This window comes from Meles meles, chromosome 3 (assembly GCF_922984935.1).
Source record: "Meles meles chromosome 3, mMelMel3.1 paternal haplotype, whole genome shotgun sequence".
NCBI lineage: Eukaryota > Metazoa > Chordata > Mammalia > Carnivora > Mustelidae > Meles > Meles meles.
Genome location: NC_060068.1, coordinates 43,706,935 through 43,728,813, shown reverse-complemented (window position 1 = coordinate 43,728,813; position 21,879 = coordinate 43,706,935). Strand labels below are relative to the sequence as shown.

At 41.3% G+C, this 21,879-nt stretch overlaps 1 protein-coding gene and 1 long non-coding RNA gene across 2 annotated transcripts in view; one reads left to right on the top strand and one right to left on the bottom strand.

Annotated features, from left to right (window-relative positions):
- Positions 1 to 21,879, top strand: part of LOC123938579 — a 249,733-nt gene that overhangs the window by 17,340 nt on the left and 210,514 nt on the right. The gene's annotated exons all lie outside the window — the stretch shown is intronic.
- FTMT (ferritin mitochondrial) lies at positions 1,134 to 1,862 on the bottom strand. Its single transcript, XM_046000076.1, has one exon. It carries the CDS (start codon positions 1,860 to 1,862, stop codon positions 1,134 to 1,136), a length of 729 nt encoding a protein of 242 aa, XP_045856032.1.

Genomic DNA, 21,879 nt, shown 5'->3' with positions numbered 1-21,879 from the left:
ACTGCCATTGCTCAATAAATTAAGCCTAACCCCTTCCTTCTCTCCTCCATGCTTGGCTCCAGCCCATCTCCCCAAACACCACCCAGTGTTCTCAGTCCAGCCCAAGGCCTGCTGACCAAATAGTCTCCCATAAATCTTCTCATGCCTCTTTCCGCCCCAACCCCAAGAAGACATCTGCCCTGCTGATGCCTCCTTCATTCTGGATTTCTTGATTTTTTCACCCTAATGTTTCTTCCCCTCCATTTTACAGGCCACAGAAGATTGTTTTCTGCAGTGCATTCGCTCTTTTTGGTATGTGAAAAGAGAGGCTATATAGCACAGTGGTGATATATAGAGTCTCTAATCAGACAGACCTAGATCATCATTTCAAACACACACACACACACACACACACACACACACACACGCACACACACACGCACACTAGCTGAGACTGGATATGTTGGGAAACACTGAGCTAAACAAAAATAATCCAAGATTTTTGTTTGTTTTCTGTTTTTCATTGCAAGGCTTCCCAGAGCCCTTAAATGCTCATAGACATTGTGACTTTCCAAGGCCAGCATTGATACTTTGTGTAGCTTCTCTTAAATTTATTTGATCACAAAATCCTTTAAAAACAGATCATCGCCAGACTTTACTTTTTCTTGGAACATACTGGGAAAGGGTAAAAGCTGTCATGGAATTTTGCTTATATGGTTTTTACAGTACTGTGTATCTTCTTCAACTTGTTAGAGTTATTTGCATATTTATCTTACACATCTTCCCACTTTAGCCTTTAGTATAAGGTCTTGAAAATAACGGGCACTTGTTCAGTTGAAAATTGCAGAATTTTAGTGAAGATTCATGGTCTGGAATAATATTTGATAACTGGAAAAAGTTTGTATCTACTCTCAGCTTTTTCACAGTCTTTTTTGATATTGTGGGCTCCCTTTCGACTGGAAAAATTACGTTGATGTTGGACAAAAAAAACCCTTGTTAATATGGGGCCAAGTTCATTTTCTCTACAAGTCACTTCATTCGGACAGCATAACAGGGTATAAAGATAGAGGTTCATTTTAAGGGCAAGAAAGCAGGAGTCTGCTGACTGGGTCTTTTCACAGCCTGGGCAGTGAGGAAGGCAGCCTGTGGGTTACCTAGTTCTGATTGTTTTCATCTCCAAGGGTGTGCTTGTCAAAGAGGTACTCTGCCAGGCCAGAATCTGGGGCCCCCATCTTAATCAAGTTTTGCACGTGGTCACCTAGTTCTTTGATAGACTTCACCTGCTCATTCAGATAGTGAGTTTCCAGGAAGTCGCACAAGTGGGGGTCACCTCTGTCTGAGGCCAGAGTGTGCAAATCGAGCAACGACTGATTCACATTCTTCTCCAAGAGCAGCGCACACTCCATGGCTTTCAGCCCGCTTTCCCAGTCGTCCTGGTCTGGTTTCTTGATGTCCTGCAGGCAGATCCGGCCTCCCCGCTGGTTCTGCAGCCTCATCAGCTTTTCCGCGTGCTGGGTCTCTTCCCGGGACTGGCGAAGGAAATATCTGGCGAAGTTGTTCAGGGCCACGTCATCTCGGGAGAAGTAATAGGACATGGACAGGTACACGTAGGAAGCATAGAGCTCCAGGGTGATCTGGTGGTTGATGGCAGCCTCGCAGTCAGGGTGGAAGTTCTGGCGCACCCGGGAGTGGGCGGAGGCGGGCGCGGCTGAGTCCCCGGAGGAGGCGGCTGCTGCCAGCGGGCGCAGAGGGGCAGTGGGCCCGGGGCGCGAGGGGCGCCTGGAGACCCGGAGCGGCGGGAGCGCGAAGCCCCGGCGCGCGCTGCGCAGGGACACCAGCGAAGGGCTGATGTTCCTGTAGAGAAACAAGAAACAGGGCAGCATGACTCCCCTTCTTTAAGTGGGGAAACTGAGGCCAGCGCGGCACTGCGTGTGGCCGGACGCTAGGGGCTTCGGTCTGAATCGGAACGCGGCCCTAAGCGACGGGCGACTGCGTCACACACACCCCCTCCCTTCCAAAGGCGCCAGGGTTCCCAGGGGAGGGCTGCCTGGGCCCCGAGCCCTGTCGGGGCTGGGCACAGACAGATGACAGTGACAACTCCATCAACTAAACATTGCCCCCTTTCTGCCCTTGGGCGTTTGTAATGTACTATTTCATCTCAGTTCAAAATGCTGTCAAAAAAGTAGGCGCTGCGACTGGGAAAAGAAGGCGAACCGAGTGGCGGTCCTCGCCCTCCGTCTTTGACCTCATTCTGTCCAAAGCCCAAGGAGTCTAGGGGAGGCAGGGCGGGGAAATAGGGTAAAACAAAAGTCGCAGCCAATTCATCTGAGAGCGAAGGTCCGCAGCCAAAGTGGGTGTTTATAAATTGACTTTACGATTATTTTAAACAAACGTAGGCATTGAAAGAATTGCCAGCATAATAGGCAAATTTTCGAGTCTGTACTAAGACAGTGCTTTCTTTTAGAAAGACATTTTTAAATACAAAATTCACCTTTCTTGCAAAAAAAAAAATACTGCAGAAAAGTAGGAAGAACATATAAACTGGCTCTCAGCTTGATATTTTCCTGTCTTTCCTTCTTGCAGATACATACACTTGTGAGCGTAGCCTAACTGTGGAGAAGTTGAATCACTATGCTGTCCTGTGAAACTAATTTAACATTGTGTGTCAATTGAGATAAATTTTTTAAAGGGGGAATGCCCAGCTTTTACTAACAGAAACTTAGAACATTGAAGTTCCAGTGTTTTTTCTTAGCCTCAAGAGGACAATATTCTCTCTCTCTTTTTTTTTTTAAGATTTTATTTAGTCGTTTGACAGACAGAGATCACAGGTACGCAGAGAGGCAGGCAGAGAGAAAGGAAGGGAAGCAGGCACCTCGCTGAGCAGAGAGCCCAATGCGGGGCTGGATCCCAGGATCCTGGGATCATGACCTGAGCCAAAGGCAGAGGCTTTAACCCACTGAGCCACCCTGGTGCCCCAAGAGGACAATATTCTTAGCTGAGGTTCCAGGAGACGTCCACAATATCCGGTTGCATTCTAGGACAGTAAACCGGTTCTGCTTTCTCACTGATCTTTTTGATCACAGGATTTTAAGTTTGGGGTGTGACTATAATCTTTGGTGGGAAAGTGTTGAGATTCTAGTTTTTCTGGTACCTTTTCCAGGCACCTTATCAAGTCTTGTCTTTTAAATCTCGCTGTTTCTTTCATGGCATATACGAAACATTTTTTCCGCAGCTGTAAAGATCCTCACATGCCTTCAAGCTCTTTGAAGATTCTTTCATATTTTTGTCCAAACTGTCGGATTTCCCTCTTAAATTGATGTTTTATTTCAGTATTGATTTCCACTGGTATTGGCAGTTTTTTCGGCACTTCTCCCAACACAGACATTGCTGTGACTTTGGAGCCCTCGTCTTTTGAACACATGGCTGAGTCCCCAGAATGGGATTCTCCCTGTCCTTCCTGTTCACTGACAGCAGCGGCAGGCTTGGCCTGCTCTTAGATGGAGGAAGAATCCGGGGTTCTCCTGGATGTTTCATTTAGCTTTCCCCCGGGACAGCTGAGTCCTCTGCTCTATTGGTCATCATTTCAGAGCTGGTCTTGGGCTGCGCCACGAGTTGATCTGCCAAAAATATTTTTCTTAAATAAAAAAAAAATAAAAATAAAAAGGACAGCGGCACCTGGGTGGCTCAGTGGGTTAAGCCTCTGCCTTCATCTCAGGTCATGATCTCAGGGTCCTGGGATCCAGCCCCGCCTCAAGCTCTCTGCTCAGCGGGGAGCCTGCTTCCCCCTCTCTCTCTGCCTGCCTCTCTGCCTACTTGTGTTCTGTCTGTCAAATAGGTAAATAAAATCTTAAAAAACAATCAATAAAAACTAAAAGGACAGTCTAAAAAATTTAAAACGGTATTTAGTTTTAAAAGTATACTGTGATTGTTGAAGTGTATTGAGAAAATGAGGATTAACTCACAGAAGAAAATTCAGAAAATTTCTAATCTTTCTCTCTGCAGAGAAAACCCTTGAGGGTTTTGTAGGGGATGTGGTGGGGGTTTGGGTGAACCTGGTGGTGGGTATTAAGGAGGGCAAGTATTACATGGAGTGCTGAGTGTGGTGCATAAACAATCAATCTTGGAACACTAAAAAAAATTAAATTAAATTAAAAAAAATAAAATGTTGGTAGTAATTCTCACAGATGAAGAAAAAAGACATTAAAAAATCACAGAAACACAAAAATAAACTTATACCTTTGTAACAGCTTTAGGGAGGTATAATTGACATAAAATAAACTGCGGACACTTAAAGTGTACAACTGGATAGGGTTTGACATAGGTGTACATCTGTGAAACCATCACCAAAATCAAGAAAATGAAGGTATTCATCACCTCCGAAAGTTTCCTTCTGTTCCTTTTTATTTTATAATCACTCCCTCTACCTCTCTCTGCACCATCTCATCCCAGGCATCTGCTTTTCCTCACTACTAGACTAGTTTGCATTTTCTAGAGTTTCATATAAATGGAATTGGCGTGTATTCCTTTTTGCCTAGCTTCTTTTGCTCAGCACAGTGGTTCTGCAATCCATTCAATAATGCGTATTAATAGTTTTTATGGTTGAATATGCCACAATCCATTTATCCTTTGACCATCTCATGAACATTTTGCTTGTGTACTGTTTTTAGCTATTGAATTAAAGCTGTTAGGAACATTCCTGTACAAGTCTTTGTGTGGCCGTATGCACTCATTTCTCTTGGGTCAATACTTTATATGGAATGGCTGGATCATATGATTAAGTATATGTTTAACTTTTTAAGAAACTTCAAATTATTTCTCCAAGTGGACATACCATTTTGCTTTTCTCACATCCATCTATGTGAGAGTTCAAGTTCCTTCATGTCATCGCAACCCTTGGTATTGTCATTTATTTAATTTTGACTTAAAACTTTAAATTTGGCTATTCTAGTCGTATATCAGTATACTGGTATTTGATTGTATTTTAAAATTTGCATTCTTATTATAATTAGTGATGCTGAGTACACGGTCTCAAGTTTCTTATCTTTGGAAAGTAAATGTTCGAATCTTTTGTCCATTTTACCTGTTGGGCCATTTCTTTTCTTATGGTTCTTTGATTTCTTATGGTTGACATCAGGGTCTTTGATATTAGTACTGTGTATATTCAGGTCTTCCTTCTGTTACCTTCTCTGTATTACCTTCCTAGATTTCCTTGGATGAGTCAGATTACCTTTCTAAGTCAGTTTCCTCAGCTGTAAATTCAAGATCCTACTTATTTCCATTAGATCATTGAAAAGATTCAATAAAATAATTATGCAGAGGACTTATCACAGAGCTTGGCACAGAATAAGCACTCACAATATTCTTTAAGAGTTCTTATTGGATGTTCTCTATTAATTATTTAAAATCATCCATTTTATATTATTCAGCAGGCAATAATTATTATTATTGCATATGGAAATCCTGTATAGCTTGTAGAGTATGCTAAAATGCATCATATTGTTGTTATCATATAGGGATACTGAGGTAGAAATTCTTTTATGATATGGACAATATCAGAACTTGCAGTTTGGTTCCCTGGTCTCAAAGGAACTTCTTAAAGTGCACCATAAATAGAGGTGGATGCCTAAGATCTAGTTGCACTTGGACTCCGCTAGCAGAATGTGATTGATACGCGCCAAGAAATTTTCTCACTAATTTTTGCTTTTCTCTATCAGTCTTGGCTTTTATTTTCTCCAAACACTTGCAACTCCTAAAGTATAGTTCCCTAAAGAGAGGATGTGAAAATTATTCTTTAGAGCAGTATTAAATGCCAACTGCTGCGACTAGTGTTTTAGTAGAAGTGATGCTTTTCATATAAATGCTTATCCCCAAGGTAATAAAAAGCTTAGACTTAAAACAAATGCAAGACATGAAATGTAATGCAAAACAATGTCATAAAACACAATACACACTTAAATATCCCATGTTAATTTGTCAAAAATGTTTCCCATTTCCTTCCAAATTTTGTCATGTATTTTGCTAGACTTTGAAAATGCAAGGATTTTTCCTTTAGGGACATTTTGATTTCTAGTATTCGTAGTAAATTTAATGTTCTTCTACCAAAAGTACAAACTAGACCATGGCCCACCATTCTTCACAAGTCATTTCTTCCTCAGTTTTAATGGCGTCTTCTCTTCCTTGAACAAGTCTCTCAGCCACTTCCACCATTCCTGTCCTCCCTTTTTTTACTTCCTCACAAAATTCATCTCATCTTTTTAGGTCCCATCAAATATGTTACTTTCTTTGTAAAGTCTCTGATAACTTTATTTGGGAGCAATCACTACTTTGTTGTTGTTGTTGTTGAGGACTTCATTTATACTCAGAGTACATCAGTCTAACCATTTAAATTTCTTGGATTTCTTGATATGCAAACACACATGTGCATGCTTGTGTGTTGGGGTGTGTGTTTGCAATGCATGTGTGTCCTTAAGGGCACAGTTTATTATCCTACTCATTGTTTTTTTATTGAAGTATATCGTTGACACCAATGTTACATTAGTTTCAAACGTACCGCATCGTGATTCCGTATGCCTGTGTGTTATATATGCTCACCGTAACCATAGCAGCTGTCTGCCACCATACAACACTGGTACAATACCATTGACTATATTCCTTGTGATGTACCTTTCATCCCCGTGACTTGTTCATTTCATGATTGGGAGCCTGTACCTCCCACTCTCCCTCACCATTTTGTCCCTCCTCACTTCTCATCTGTCAACCCACTGTATTCATTTTTAAATCCTTAGTCTTGGCGCAATACTTCTCTCCCCCAAAGGCACTGGGGTAGGAATTTTTATTTCACGTAGCATATTAGTTGATCCTAGTGCACATTTGTATATTATACTAGGAAATGGCTTCATTTTAAGTTATTTGAAAAGCTCTGTACTCTGCTGATTTCTGTCTCTAAAGGAATAACCATATCCTCTGTTTTCTTTTTTATAGATATATTGAGTGAACTGTTTGTTTTCTATGTGAAAATGCTTTGCCAGTTGGAAATTTAAGAACTATATGAAAATAGATTGTAATTCACTGAATCATGTTTTGATATATGTAGTATATAGGTTGTATTTTTATATTGTTTTTTAAAGCCTTTGATTTTTAAAAAATTTTAATTATTTATTTATTTTTAAAGAGAGATCACAAGTAGGCAGAGAGGCAGGCAGAGAGAGAGGGGGAAGCAGGCTCCCCGCTGAGCAGAGAGCCCAATGTGGGGCTCCATCCCAGGACCCTGAGTCATGACCGGAGCTGAAGGCAGAGGCTTAACCCACTGAGCCACCCAGGTGCCCAGCCTTTGATTTTAAATACTAGATATTTTTTAGAATTTACCTACCTTAGGAAATATGTAAACAACACCCTCCACTTTTACAGTAGTAGAAGGGAGGAGTCATAAATAATGACAAAAAGGAAAGCTGAAAGTAACTCTACCCCTTTATACTTGTATTTGTAATGAAGATTTTTTTTTTCTCCTGTTCTCATCTCTTTCTGTTCTCTCTACATTCAAACATGGCTATGCAATTCTTCATCTTCATTACTGATCCTGGCCTTTCCAAACTTGCTTGCTGTTAGAAGCCTGAAATGTAACAAAGCCAGGATGGAGAAAAGTCCGCTGATCACTGGAATATAGATTATGGATTATGGATTATGCAGTTGCTGTTAATGGAGTGTCTGAGGTTTTTTTTGTTTTTCCCCCTGAGGGATTTATATAGAGAACAGTAGAGGGTTTTTTGTTTTGTTTTTTGTTCTTTAAAGATTTTATTTATTTATTTGACAGAGAGATCACAAGTAGGCAGAAAGGCAGGCAGAGAGAGAGAGAGGAGGAAGCAGGCTCCCCACTGAGCAGAGACCCCCATGCGGGGCACGATCCCAGGACCCTGAGATTATGACCTGAGCCGAAGGCAGAGGCTTAACGCACTGAGTGACCCAGGCATCCAGGAGAGGGTTTTGTCTTGGGAAAAGGAGATGTATTGTTATTCTGTGTGTTGTCACTAGGAAGTCTCCCAAATTCTAAAGGGCGTGGTGGGACTCCGCTGTGGAGCACGCTTCTTGCCTTCACTCTCAGATCCATTCAAAACTGGGAAACCTCCCAGGTCACTTGATAAATGAGTCAGAAGTGAACTCTCAAGCGCAGTGCCTGCTGCATCTAAAACTCGAAGAGGTCTAGCAAACTGTTTTATTCATTTTGTTCATTCTTTCATCTGTGCTCAGAGGTGCAAGGTACAGTAACGCCTCCTCTCTCTTCAGGAGGTGTCTGGCATGCCGCAAACCACTAGCCCCCTACAACTATACCCATGATGAAGTTGTAGAATAGGAGTGAGTCCGGAGCTGACAACCAAGAAAGAATTTTTAAAATGTCTGTGGTGCAAGAGGTGATTTTATTAAAGCACCGGGAAAGGACCCATGGGCAGAAAGAGCTGCTGCGCTGGGTTCTGAGGAGTGGTGATGATGGACTATGGGGCTGAGGCAGGTAAGGGAAAGGGAAGGTTTGAAAGAGCTTTCTTGTATTCAGAAGACACACAGGATGCTGGAGCCTTTGCTATTTGTCAAGTTAAGGTGGTTTTTCCCTTTAGTGAGGCATGAACAGTAAGATAGTTGGGAGCTTCCTGGAAGAATGTCACTCTCCTCCTATCACATGTCCTTGTCAGTGAGCTTTAGGTTTAGGAGAAATTTAACTTTATTTACATTTCCCTCTGCCTTAGCCTCACTCAATTTTATGGAGGGAAAGATGATGTTAGGGCTTCAGGAACTGAGTTATGGGTCTCTGGAAATTAGGCTATTGATAAGAAAGCTTCTTCCTTGTAAATCACTAGGACATTTATAAACTGAGCGAGACTCAGGTCTTGCAGGATTCTGGTCTCTACAAGTTAACTATTTGTTTTTCCTTTAGGGCAGCCAGGAGTGCCTGAGGAAAGTCACATATATGCCATAGGGATGAGGGTTGGGGGGGGGCAGTAAACTTCTGCTTTGTCCTCAGCTTGTCTTCTGTTCCCTCATCACCCAGATTTTTGCCACTGGATTTCTAAGTATTGTCCTTTTATTTCTTAGCAGAGTCAGCATTTTGCTAGCTGCGCCACCTGAGATTTGAAGCTAATTGTTGTGCCAGTGGTGTACTGGGCTGAATAGGATCCCATTAAAATTCTTGTCCACCCAGGATCCGTGAACAGGCTGTATTTGGAAACAGGGTCTTTGCAGCTGTAACCGAGTGAAAATGAGATTGTACTGGATTACGGTGTGTGCTGTGACAGTGACTGGTGTCCTCATAAGAAGAGGAAAATTTAGATGGGTACAGGCCTCAAGGGGGAGGTCCGTGTGAAGTCAGGCACAGCTCAGGCTGCTCTCAGAATCTCGGACAGGGATTTGCAAACTTTTTCTGTAGAGAGCCAGATCAGTGTTTCAGACCTTGTGGGCCCTAAGGTCTCTGTGGCGTCTGTTCAGCTCTGCTGTTGTTGTGTATTGCAAGCAGTCGTAGACTGTGTGTAATGAGTGAGCATGGATGTGTTTTAATAAAACTTTATTTACAAAAATAGTAGTAGACCAGACTTGGCACAAATTGTAGAGTTTGCTGACTTCGGCTCTAGAAGATGAGGACCTCTTTATGTAAGGGTCTACTTAGCCAGAGCGAGCCATTTTGTTGTTTATGCAGTAAACTTAGATTGACCCTGCCTCCCTCCCCAGAGGAACTTACTTAGAAACAAGTCTGGGAAACCAGTAAAATATGACTGACCAGCCCCTGATAATAGAGCCCATAGGACGTGTCAGGTCAGGGGGAGGTAACAGAGCCCAGAATAAAGGATGAGCCAAGCCAGGTGGAGACATCCAATCAGGAAAGCACCTCCCTAACCACCCAAGAACGTGGGCCCTGCCTTTTGGGCGCCGATTCTGACCCGAGTGATAGGCTAGTTCAAATAGCTACTATAGGGTGAACTGTAATTCAGTTGGCCACCTGTGTGTGGCCAGGCTCAACCACATGGCCTTTGCTCTGTAAAAGTTAGTCTGTGAGTCTGGAAGGAGTCGCCTCTTTGCAAGAGACGGCCCTGGCCGGTCAGTTTGATTCTCGATGTTTGGCGCAAAATAAAGCTTTGCTTGACCTTCGCTTTGTATCAGTCTCGCTCCTTTGACCACGGACCCAACATTTATATATTGCCACGGAATATTTCCGATACTCATTCCGTTACTCTGATAATAACTCAGCTGAGCCTGTCAGTCTTTCTTTCTAACCCATCAGCAGTGCGTAGCCAAACCCAATCCATTCCCCATTTCCACCACAGCCCTCAACTGAGAGAGATATAGCACAGGCCAGGGCATCTCCTTCCATCTCCGCCTGTCCCCATCACATAGGTGGAAATCCTAGTAATTGCAATGCTGTAGCAGCCTAGGAACCAGTACCGTGGGAGGTGGGTGTGGGCTGCTTGTTAATGTTGATCCAGGAAGTGATCCAGCTTCGGAATCTCATCTTAGACTTGATTCTTAGGAACATCTGCAATAAAAATTTTTTTAGGTGGCATTCCTAAGCAAACTTTGAGAAAAGATCTTATTTGCAAGTGATTTATCAAAGGAATGCCTCCAGGGGAAACCAGTAAGGAAGGAGAAGCAGCCTGAAAAGGGGAAACAGTAGAAGAGTGTGATTCAGCAAAATTCAGTACAGAAAGGGCTAGCTTCCCCACTCCAGCGGTCCTGTAGCATCCTGTACTGAGACAAGTCCTGGGTTTGCTTTCGTGCTCTGCTGCTGATGTCCTGAAAGTCGTAATAATCTTATTTTTGAGCCTGTATTTTGTAAGTGCAGTCTGAGGTGGAGGGCGACGGAGCACGCAAATGAGCAGACGTGTGCAATTCGTGTATCTGTCATTCCTTGCCTCCCTGTTGGCGTAGAGCCTTCGCAGCACTCCCGGGGTGTGGAATTTTGGTGGAGCAGTAATGAGTGGCAAGGCAGCGTGACTGAGAGCAAGGACAGGGTAAGTGTGCTGAATCTGTGACTGAGGAAGCTGGGCTGCCCACAGGCCTGGGAGCTGCCCTTTCCCTCTGAAACAGAATTTGCTCAGAGTGCAGAAAGAAGTCAGAGCATTCCAAGAAACATGAAGGACTAAGGAAACCTGCCAGTGTTTTTACTAGTGTTTTACTTCCATGTGTAATGTAGTCATTTATGCTAAAAATGACGACAGAGAAGGAAATGGGGAGCTAAAGCAACCCGTAGTTCACTTTCCTTTCAGTCCCTCCTTATTCAGCAAGCCAAGGGTGGCGTGCTGGTAGAGTGTGTACACATGAAGAAACGAAACAAAAACAATTCAGCTCCTTTTGTATAGCATTCCACTGTTCTGGTAACGATGAAATACACACGCATGTACAAGTTACAAAATAAGGATTGTGTAATTTCAATGATTCTTTATGTAAATCAGTTGCTGGTATATTTATATTTAAATCAGCCATTGCACAACCTAAACATGAACAGTGAAATTGAGGCTTATAATTTACAATGTTAAGTTTTTTTTTTCTTCAAATGACATTAAAGATAGAAGATAAAAAGCACCTGACAAGTCAAGAGAGACAACAAAAGGAAGTAAAATATTTCTATGTTAGTACATTTAATAACATTTCTCCCTGCATTTTGATTAAGATGGATGAACATTTTTGCTTTGCTTTGGACCCTGAATGTGGGATAAATTGAGTTGATCCCACAGAGGACTTATGGAGCATGGGCAGAACTCAGACACTGAGCAGCGGCAAGGAGGGGGCTTTCACAGTCCAGCCACACAGCCAGCCACAGCCTCTAAGGGCTGCTCTAAGGTGAGGTACACACTTAGGCTTCCTGCTTGTCTGCATGTCTGAGAAAGTAGTTGCGGTACTGATCACCATCTTCCCAATCATGTTACAGATTCTCTTGTAAGAAGAAGCACACAGAAGGTGGGGGGCAGGGCATGAATGGTGATACCTTTCCATGGGGATGTTGTGCCAGACACCAACAACTCCTAACTGGCTGCCTGGCCTGATGTCTTAAAAATAATAATAATAATAATAATAAATAATAGTTGTAAGTATATAAGTACAATAATAATTATACTTATGTAATATATAATTATAATTATTATTAATAATAAATTCTTAAAAATAAGATTAATTCTAGCTAGTTCAGTATTCCTGTAGCTAGTCTCCAGAGTGGTTATAAGAACCCAGGTGAGACTGAGCTGTTCTGAGAACCATCTAGAAGAGAACAGTGACACCTGGGGGGAGGACACAGCCAATCTCAGGGAACTGGAAGGGCAGAAAACCTGGTCTCCTTCTCTTCCTGCCCTTGGACCTCTTGCTAGGGCTCTGCAAAGGTTGACCTAACAGAAAGCCAGAAGGTAGGGACTCACTGTTGTAGTGCATTCAGACTGATCCCTGGGAAAGAGCAGGGCCAGGAAAGTTGGGGAGTGGATCTGTAGAGGCCAGGGTAAGACATTAGGCTGTTTCATGCTCTTCCAGTCTCCTGTGCACGGAACAGCCACATAGCTATCTCACATGTAAATATGATTAAATCATGCCCTTGCTTTAAACCTTTGAGTAGTCCCACATACCTGTGAAATCTATTCTCCCTTACCTTCTCTGCTGTTCCCTGGCTACTTCCGACACCCTTTAGTCTCTCTGAAGCCCCACTGGGCTTCCATCTTTATGAACTTTCCTTTAGACCCTGGAACGTATGATTTGTTCTTTCCCACAGGCTTCTACACAGTGTGCCCACTCCATGGAGCGCTGTTCCACCCAGAACTACCCACAGGGGTGAGTGGGCAGAGGGTTATCAAGCGCTTCCCCCTTCCACGTGAGACTATGACCGACCCCTGGTTAGCTGTCTGCCTCTGTCCATATGTGGAGTATGCATCTAGGCAGTCTTGCTGGTGGAGAAATTGTCCCTGATGGGCAAATTAACATTTGAGTGCGGTGACTTCTGCCTCTGAGCCTGCCTCTATTGGGGTTTTTGGAAACTGGAGTTGTTACGGGAAGTATTGGTTCTTGTGGGTGAAAGGCTTTTTAGCTAGGGGGTCTCTCATACTCATTCTATGGATCTTGAGAGGATGCTTGATACTCTGGTGCCAGAAAACTGTGGCTTCTATTCTCATTCCTTCTGAGTGGTGTGGTGCCCGGCTTGTAGGTATGAATGTTTAATCAAACCCAAGAAGGCCCTTTGTTGGTTGCAACAAAGAACAAATTCACATGGATTTGTCTTTTGCCATAGACACCCCCCCCCCCCCGTGTGCCTGCTTTCCCTCAGCCCTGCAGTTGTGTCTACTCCCCAACCCCTCTTTTGTATTTTTGTGAGCTCACTCCCTTCCCACTGTTCTTCTGATCACATCTTGGATGGTTCTGAGAGGCCTTTAGGGAGTTCCACACTCCTCTACTTACCCTGTCATGAGATGGAATTATAATTATTTATTTACTTTTTTTACCCATGAAACCAAAAAATTCTTGTTGTCAGGGGACTGTCCATCTTTTTCACTTGCGCATATCTAGGATTCAGATGGCATCTGATCCAAGTGCGCCACAGCGCTGTTCATAAAGCAGATTGGGGACTAAAATTCCCTCGAGTCCCCAAACGCTCCTGATTCTGAATAACACTTAAGCAGCAAAGTTGAAGGGAGTTGCAGTCAGTTTAATGGTTTAATTGTAGTGCACTTAATGGCTTATTTCTCTCTCTCTCTCCTACTAGCAGAACCAGTGAACGTATATTAATTTTGAGCTTTATATTCTTAAAGGTTGAACAAACAAGTCACCTTCAATTCAATTTTATTTGATTTGATTCGGTTCCAAATATATATATATTTTGAGCACCTGAAGTTTCCATCGTTCTGTGAAAGGGTAAAAGACACCTGGATTCTAGGGCCTCTGTGGGTTTAAAATCAAGTGGGAGAGCCAATGTTCAGTCATAGACTGTTGAATCCAATCAAAAACCAGGTGCAGAGGATCAATATCTATCTCGCACAGAAGTTAGATTTGACAATGTTCTGAAAAGAAGTTAAGGGATGGGGGAGCACCTGCGTAGCTTAGTTGGTTAAACATCTGACCCTTGGTTTACATCATGGTCTCAGGGTTATAAGATGGAGCCTGGCATCAGGGCTCTGCCCTGAATGTGGAACCTGCTTGGGATTCTTGTCTCTCTCAGGATTAAGAAAGAGAGGGAAAAAAAAAAGGAACTGGGGGGAGAAATTGAGGGATGGGGATTCTGTGCAGAAAAAAACATCATGGGAAGTTCCCAAAGGTGAGGGGGTGAAGTTGTATTTGGAGCAGAAAGATTGTAGGTAAAACTTCATTGGCATTTGATTGCAATATAGATAGTACGTATAATTCACCTTAGGAGAGAATTGATTTGAATAAGGTCAAGGTTTTGAGTCATCTTTCTAGCTTTAAAGGATTTAATGATTGCATATGTCCTTTCTTGCTGTAATATTTTGTTGCTTGAAATCTTACAAAATAATAATATGCACAAAATATACATGTGCTGGCCTTTATATGTGCTAGGAGTAGCTATTTTAAGTGCTAGAACCTTGGGATGCTGTTTCTATCAAGAATGTGGTTTGGCATTGTTATGCAAGTTACATAACACAGGGTTCTTTCAGTTCATGGGTTGGACCTAGATAAACCAACAGTGATTGGAGGTTTTAAGTATGTTCTTTGTAATCTCGTCTGCTTGTTGTATTTTATATTTTAGTTCTTTTGATATTAATTCAGGGGTAAGTATGTTTGAGATTATTCTTGTCTTTGAAGAGGCTAAGACACTTCATAATTTGTCAAAATTTTTGATAATGATTAATTCTATTTTAAATGATTTCATAATTTAAAACAAGACATAGTGCTATAGCATTTAAACATAAGCTCTAAATCTTCTCCAGTAATCAAAATGAAGAAATGCAGAAGTCACTGAGTACTCGTATAAGCTAAGTACCAAAGTATTCTAAGAGTATCTGTCACTGAATATTCACACAGCTTCTGTGCAGTAAGAATCATTATACCCATTTTGACTGTTTGCAAACATTTATCTCCAGTTTTATACAATTTGAATGGATCTAGGGAAAATGTTTCTAATAATTCCATTTTCAATCAAAGTTGGAGGAATGTCTTAGACGTTAGGAAATATGGCACTGCTCTCTTTTTTAAAAGATTTTATTTATTTATTTTACAGACAGTGCACAGCAGTTGGGGGAGGAGCAGAGAAGGAAAAGCAGATAAGGAGGGAGAGGGGAAAGGGAGAGAACCCAAGCCAAGTCTGCGTTGGGTGTGGAGCCCCATGAGGGCTTGATCCCACAAAGCTAAGATCCCAACCTGAGCTGAAACTAAGAGACGGTTGCTCAAGGGCTAAGCCACCCACGAGACTTGGGCAGGGATTTAGTAGAGAATTTAGAATCAGAAAGGATCACTGAGTCTCATTTTTCTTGTTTCACAAATGAAGAAGCTGAATGCTAGAGAGTGTTAGCCCAGTTATGAATTTTGATAAAACGGGCTTGCCTTCAGACAATGGTCTTTTCAAGTATATTGTACTCATCTAATACCTGGTATATTTTCCCAGTAAGATTAGTAGATTAGGATGCAGTAAAACCAAGAGATACTAGTGCTTACTCACTGACAGGGGAAGGATGGCTTTCATTTGTATCCAAGTCAAACGCTGCTTCTCAATAAAGAGATGTCCATCCCCAGAATCTCTTCAGCTGAAGCTCTGGATGGCTATGTAGACTCTATCACTGTGGGAAAAAGTGAAAGGATCAATTGTATTTTTCAGGTATTTACAAAAGTTAGTTCTATTTTTAGAATAGTCAACCACTCAATTAACCCCGGTTTCGTAACACCGGTTAGTGACCACCATAACTTAGAGTGTTATATAAATCCTTTGGGAATCTAAAAATGAGTCATATTCCCAAGAATCTCATTTAAAAAACCCTTCTGAAATTGCCATCTCACTTTGAAAAATTTATTACATGGAAAAAATGTCTTGCATAGACTACCTAAAGATGTATGTAATTTCATTGCCATGTCCCACTTAAAAATAAAAAACTGCATGTGAACTATCTTTCAGTGAAGTATAGATGAATTTTATGGGAGTCCATACAATGGAATATCATACAGGTATACTGATTTATTAAAATCAGTATATAGAATAGAATAGAATAAATAGAATAGAATAGAATAAAGTAGTTCTAGGGGTGCCTGGGTAGCTCAGTTGGTTGTTCTCCTTGTTTTAATGTGGAGACACAGATCTGCACGATATTTTCAAGGAAAAAGCAATGAGTGCGTGCGTGTGTGTGTGCGTGCATATTCCCATATTTGGAGGGAATAAGAGGGCTTATATTTAAGTGTTTACACACAGACACATCAAACTTAAAGATGGACAGTAAACTATTATTTTTAACTTCTGACCATTGCAACTGGATCGATTGGGAGAGAGAAAGATATGGATTTAGTTTTATACATTAACTTTTTATACACTTTATTTCTTTTTATGTAAAGATTTTTATTTATTTATTTAACAGAGAGAGAGTGGGCACAAACATTGGGAGAGGGAGAGGGAGAAGCAGACTCCTCACTGAGCAGGGAGCCCAAAGAGGGGCTCGATCCCAGGACCCTGGGATCATGACCTGAGCCAAAGGCAGACACTTAAATAACTGAGCCACCCAGTCACCCCTTCTTATACATTTAAAGTCACAGGATTATGGTTGATTTTGCTTGAATTACGGTTCAGTATTTTTTAAATTAGAGAATATAAAAGGAGGCTTTTAAGAGGCTAGATAATCACAAAGGAGGGGAAATACAAATAAAGAAGACTCTCAGTGATGCAAATGACTATAGCTTAGTCATATATCTGTTTGTTGAAACCAGCCACTGTGGTGGTTCAGTGGGAGAAATATGGGGGGTGATCATAAGAAACAATAGCCCCTCAAGCTCATGGGACGAATTGCAATGGCAGTGTAGATTAGGACATACTAGTAGAAAATGAAGATAGAGTAGGTTCGATAAAGATTAAAAACAACTGTGCTTGTGGAAGGGAGAATCACAGCTGGTGGACATCTAGAATATGGATTCTAGATGATAATCCTACAATCTAGGGCTGTTGTGTGGTCACAAGTAGTGTGCTGGTTTTGATACTAAAGCATGTATCACTATGCTGTACAACTGAAACTCCTATAACATTGTAGTCAATTATATTTCCATAATAAAATTAAAAAAAGAAAACTGTTATTTATATTTGATCAGCATATATACCAGCAATATTTCCTATCAATCTTATTATTAATTTGGTCCACCTAAATATGACATAACATAATTAAGGGAATACACATTTTACTTACTTTTTTTTTCCTCCTGGGATTAAAAATAATACAAATTTCAGTCCAGTAACATTTACAATAATTTCTTGTTACCTTTGAGCATGAATAAATTTCTGTCCAAAAATCTGTAAAGAGTTTTAATAAATCAGTGTTTTGTGGTTCATTTAATTATAAGCCCAAAGCTAAGTTGTGTATTTATCTTCATGATATAGAAAAATGGTGTTATCAAACTTCTCATTCACTGAATTGATGACACGCACTCATGCATACCTACTGGAAAAACACTAACTAAAATAAATGAAATATGGAGATATCATAGGATAGTATATGCAGGACCCTCGAGACTGCCCCTTTTCACCCAATAATTGTTTCTGTGACTAGAAATTAGTTGTATCTACCTAGCTGATTTTTAAATCCTTTCTTCCTTCCTTTCCTGTCTCCCTCTCTCTCTCTTCCTTCCTTTCTTTCCTTCCTTCCTTCTTTCTCCCTTCCTCTTTTATTCTCTCCTTCCCTTCTCCTATCTACCTACCTTCTTTCCTTCCTCCCTTCCTCCCCCTTCATCCCTCCTCCCCTCTTTCTTTCTTCCCTATTCCAGTCCACCCTTCCTTCTTTCCTTCCCTCCTTCCTTCCTCCCTCTTTCTTCCTCTGTCCCTTCCTTCCTCCTTCCTTTCCTTTCTCTCTTTCTCTCTTCCTCATTCCTTCCTTCCCTCCTTTCTTTTCTTTTTTCTTTCTCTGTTATGTTGGAAATAGGATTTTATTGCTTTACATTTAGGAAGTACTTCAAAGGTACATGGCATTCACAGCTTGGTCCCTATTCATAGTTCATTTATAATCCAATTCAGAAAATAGATGGCTGGAACAAGCATGATGTATACAGGTGGTCTACCTTTCTTGCTCTCTCTAGCAGATAAAAGAGTTCCTTGGGATAAAATCAATCACAAAGATTGTCAGAATTTCATTGTTGTGGAATATAAATATTCACATATTTTGTCTCTGAGTTTCTATTGACTATTCTCCTAATTTCTGGATTGCCCTTGAAATCTCCTGGACCTCAATCTTCTCAGATTAACTCTTTGGATTATGGGATGGTGTTCAATTGGAATGTTTCCTGGTGGCCTGTGTTGCTTCCCAATATATTCTGAATTCCACTACCTGGAAGACAACTGTCACATGTAATTTGTGCAGTGTTCTTTGGACAAGTGAATACATCTGAGGAGTCTATAGTTGGCCATAATCCTGTCTGTGAATTCTGCTTAGCCTGTTTCCATTGAAGAAAGGGATGCTTATTGTGTGCTTGGACTGTTCATGTGCCAGTCTGGGTCCACAGAGGTTGATATTTTTGTTTATTTTTTATACTTTATTTTTAAAAAAGATGTTATTTATTTATTTGACAAAGATCACAAGTAGACAGAGAGGCAGGCAAAGAGAGAAAGGAGGAAGCAGGCCCCCTGTAGAGGAGAGAGCCCGATGTGGGGCTCGATCCCAGGACCACGACCCAAGCTGAAGGCAGAGGCTTCAACCCACTGAGCCACCCAGGCGCCCCAAGGTTGCCATTTTTAAACTCGCACAGTGGCACTATATGGCCTCACAGCAGTCCTGACCTGAAAGGATTTTAATTTTGATCTTCCTTTGTATGGTATTGAAATCAGGACCATGATTATGTCCTTGAACTTTAGGTCCAAAGGTCCAAATTTTAGAAGTTCAAATTCAGTTCTGAGCTATAATTTGGGACCTTGTCTTCCTTACCTCTGAATCCCCGTGTGTTGAATATTGACTAGCACATTCAACACAAATAGTTGATGAACGAATGAATGAATGAGTGAGTGAATGAGGATTGATTCACTCAGATGGCTCTAAGTCATGACAAATACATCTAAAAAGGATAGAGATTTAGGTCATGAGACTAGCACCTCTATGGGACAGTCACTTGGATCACTGTGAGTCACTAGTAAATGTTTTGCTTCATTTCCTGATATGTAAAGGAAAGATTGGAAGAGTTTCCTTTAGAAGGGCCATTGGTTGCTCCAATACTGCAGACACATATATACTTTTCTATATACCAAGACACAAGTTCAGAGATAGCTGATGATTTGTGATGGGACTGGCCAATGGACCTTCTAGAGCTGAATGAATCCTGGATGAACCATACATAGAATTTCCTGTGGGACCTTAAAGACATCACTAAGAGCCAGTCCTTTAAGATCCCAGCATATTGGCTAGTGTTATGGACTAAATTGTTTCCCCCATTCCCCAAATCCATATGTTGAAGTCCTAACCCCCAATGTGACTGTATTTGGAGATAGACCCTTTCAAGGCATAAGCAGGTAAATGAGGTCATAAAGGGTTATAAAGGGTCATAAAGACACCAGGAGTGTGCTGCACAGAGAAGCCACGTGAGGACACAGAGAGAAGATGGCCATCTGTAAGCCAAGGAGAAAGCTCTCACCAGAAGCCAACCCGGCTGGCACTTCGATCTTAGACTTCTGTTCTCCAGAACCATGAGAAAATAAACTTCTGATGTTTACACCACCCAGTCTTTGGCCTTTTGTTATGGCAGCACTAGCAGACTAAATGGTAATTATCTAAACTGTAATCCTTTGTTACCATTAAGTTTTCACTCTCACAAGAATTCTTTGGTGCCTGAAACAGATAGTAATTGAAACATAGACACATCAAAGTCATGTAGGACCATCATAGAAGTAGGACATCAGAGTATATTGAAAGCTTTCTATTTGTGCATTTTTCTGAGTTTAGTTATGATAAGAAATGGAGAAAAATTAGGAGAGGAGGGAAAACCACTGAAAATATAAGTCATTTCCAGATAAAATCACTAAGTGTTATTTTACGTTAAGGGGGAGTAATGGCTGAGTTGTATTGTTAAAGCAAGACATACAAGAGGACAGGATGGGGAAAAATTGGGAGTAGGTCGACCAACAGAAAGTTCATTCAATACTGTTGTCTTTGGGTAATATCTGATCCCATATGTGAAAGTTGTTATTTTGGGGGCAGCTGATAAGTAATGGCTAAAGCACCAGGGTATCTTTTTCGGGGTGATACTCTTCTGCATAACACACACCTTCTCATTGCCAGGGCAAGCGAGTATCTTCTGTGTAAAGATCTTGAATAAGACTTTGTTTCCACCATGAGAAAGCATATATTTAGAGAAAGGGACAGCCATATCAGAATCAAACTTAAAGCTGTTAAATTCAAATAATGGTTAAAAGACCTATTTTCTAGTAGAAATTAAAATAGAGGTTTAGGTCACTTTGTTGGTAATCAGATATGTTTTTTCTTTTTCTTTTTCTTTCTTTTCTTTTTCTTTTTCTTTCAAATTCAAACTTGAATTTTTAAATGGAAAACCACCTCTTAACACTCATCTTTTCCTTTTGAAATTGCTCGGTTTGCACACCTTTGTAGTTTGGTATCTATGTGTTCATATATGTACACTTTATGTTTTGGTAAAAGTATATCTCAGCATCATTTTATTTTTTTTAAGACTTATTTATTTGACAGAGAGATCACAAGTAGGCAGAGAGGCAGGCAGAGAGAGAGAGGAAGGGAAGCAGGCTCCCCGCTGAGAAGAGAGCCTGATGCGGGGCTCAATCCCAGGACCTTGAGATCATGACCGGAGCTGAAGGCAGAGGCTTAATAACCCACTGAGCTACCCAGGCGCCCCTAAGCATCATTTTAGATGACAAGTTGTTCCATTACACTTCACAGTATGTGCAACCCTGAATATAACGTGTGTGTGTGTGTGTGTGTGTGTGTGTGTGTGTGTATTTCTGTGTGTGTACTTCTGTGAACAATTCTTATATGAACTTGCATTATCACTTATGATTAACGTCTAAACTGGGAATGATATCTTTTCCTTATATAATGGAAGCAGTTAGGGAAACAAAGTTACCTCTACGTGTTTGAAATGATCTAATTCATAGCATTCTCAGCACGTGCTTTATGTGATTGCTAGAAATATTTTAAAATGGCATTCTTGAAAGTGATGAATCACTTCGACAGCGGGTGTTCTGAAAGCCTTGAGAGGACTATTGTGCTATGAGGTGTGATTTTTGCAGATATGCATGATCAGTTAGCATCTGTCTTTTGTCATATCCAACGGTTTCGATTTAGGGCCAACCACCGGCAAGAGCCCAGTCAGGGAGACAGATGCTCTGAAAGGATTTAGTTCTCCATCATGACATCTTCTGAAATACTGATGGGTAACAGAATTGGCCTGACCAATTCTTAGTTCAAAAAGGAAATTGGGGGCGCCTGGGTGGCTTTGTGGGTTAAAGCCTCTGCCTTCAGCTCAGGTCATGATCTCAGGGTCCTGGGATCAAGCCCCGCATTGGGCTCTCTGCTCAGCATTCTTCCCTCTCTCTCTCTGCCTACCTCTCTGTCTACTTGTGATCTCTGTCTGATAAATAAATAAAATCTTTTTAAAAAATTGGCAGTAGGGATCCGATGTGATTCTGACGATCTGCTACTGTTAGTTATGTCTCAAGAAAGAGCCAAAAATGTAACAACCCAATACAGAATGTATAAAAAAAGATCCTTCCGTTAACTGTGAAGGGCCAGAAGTGAT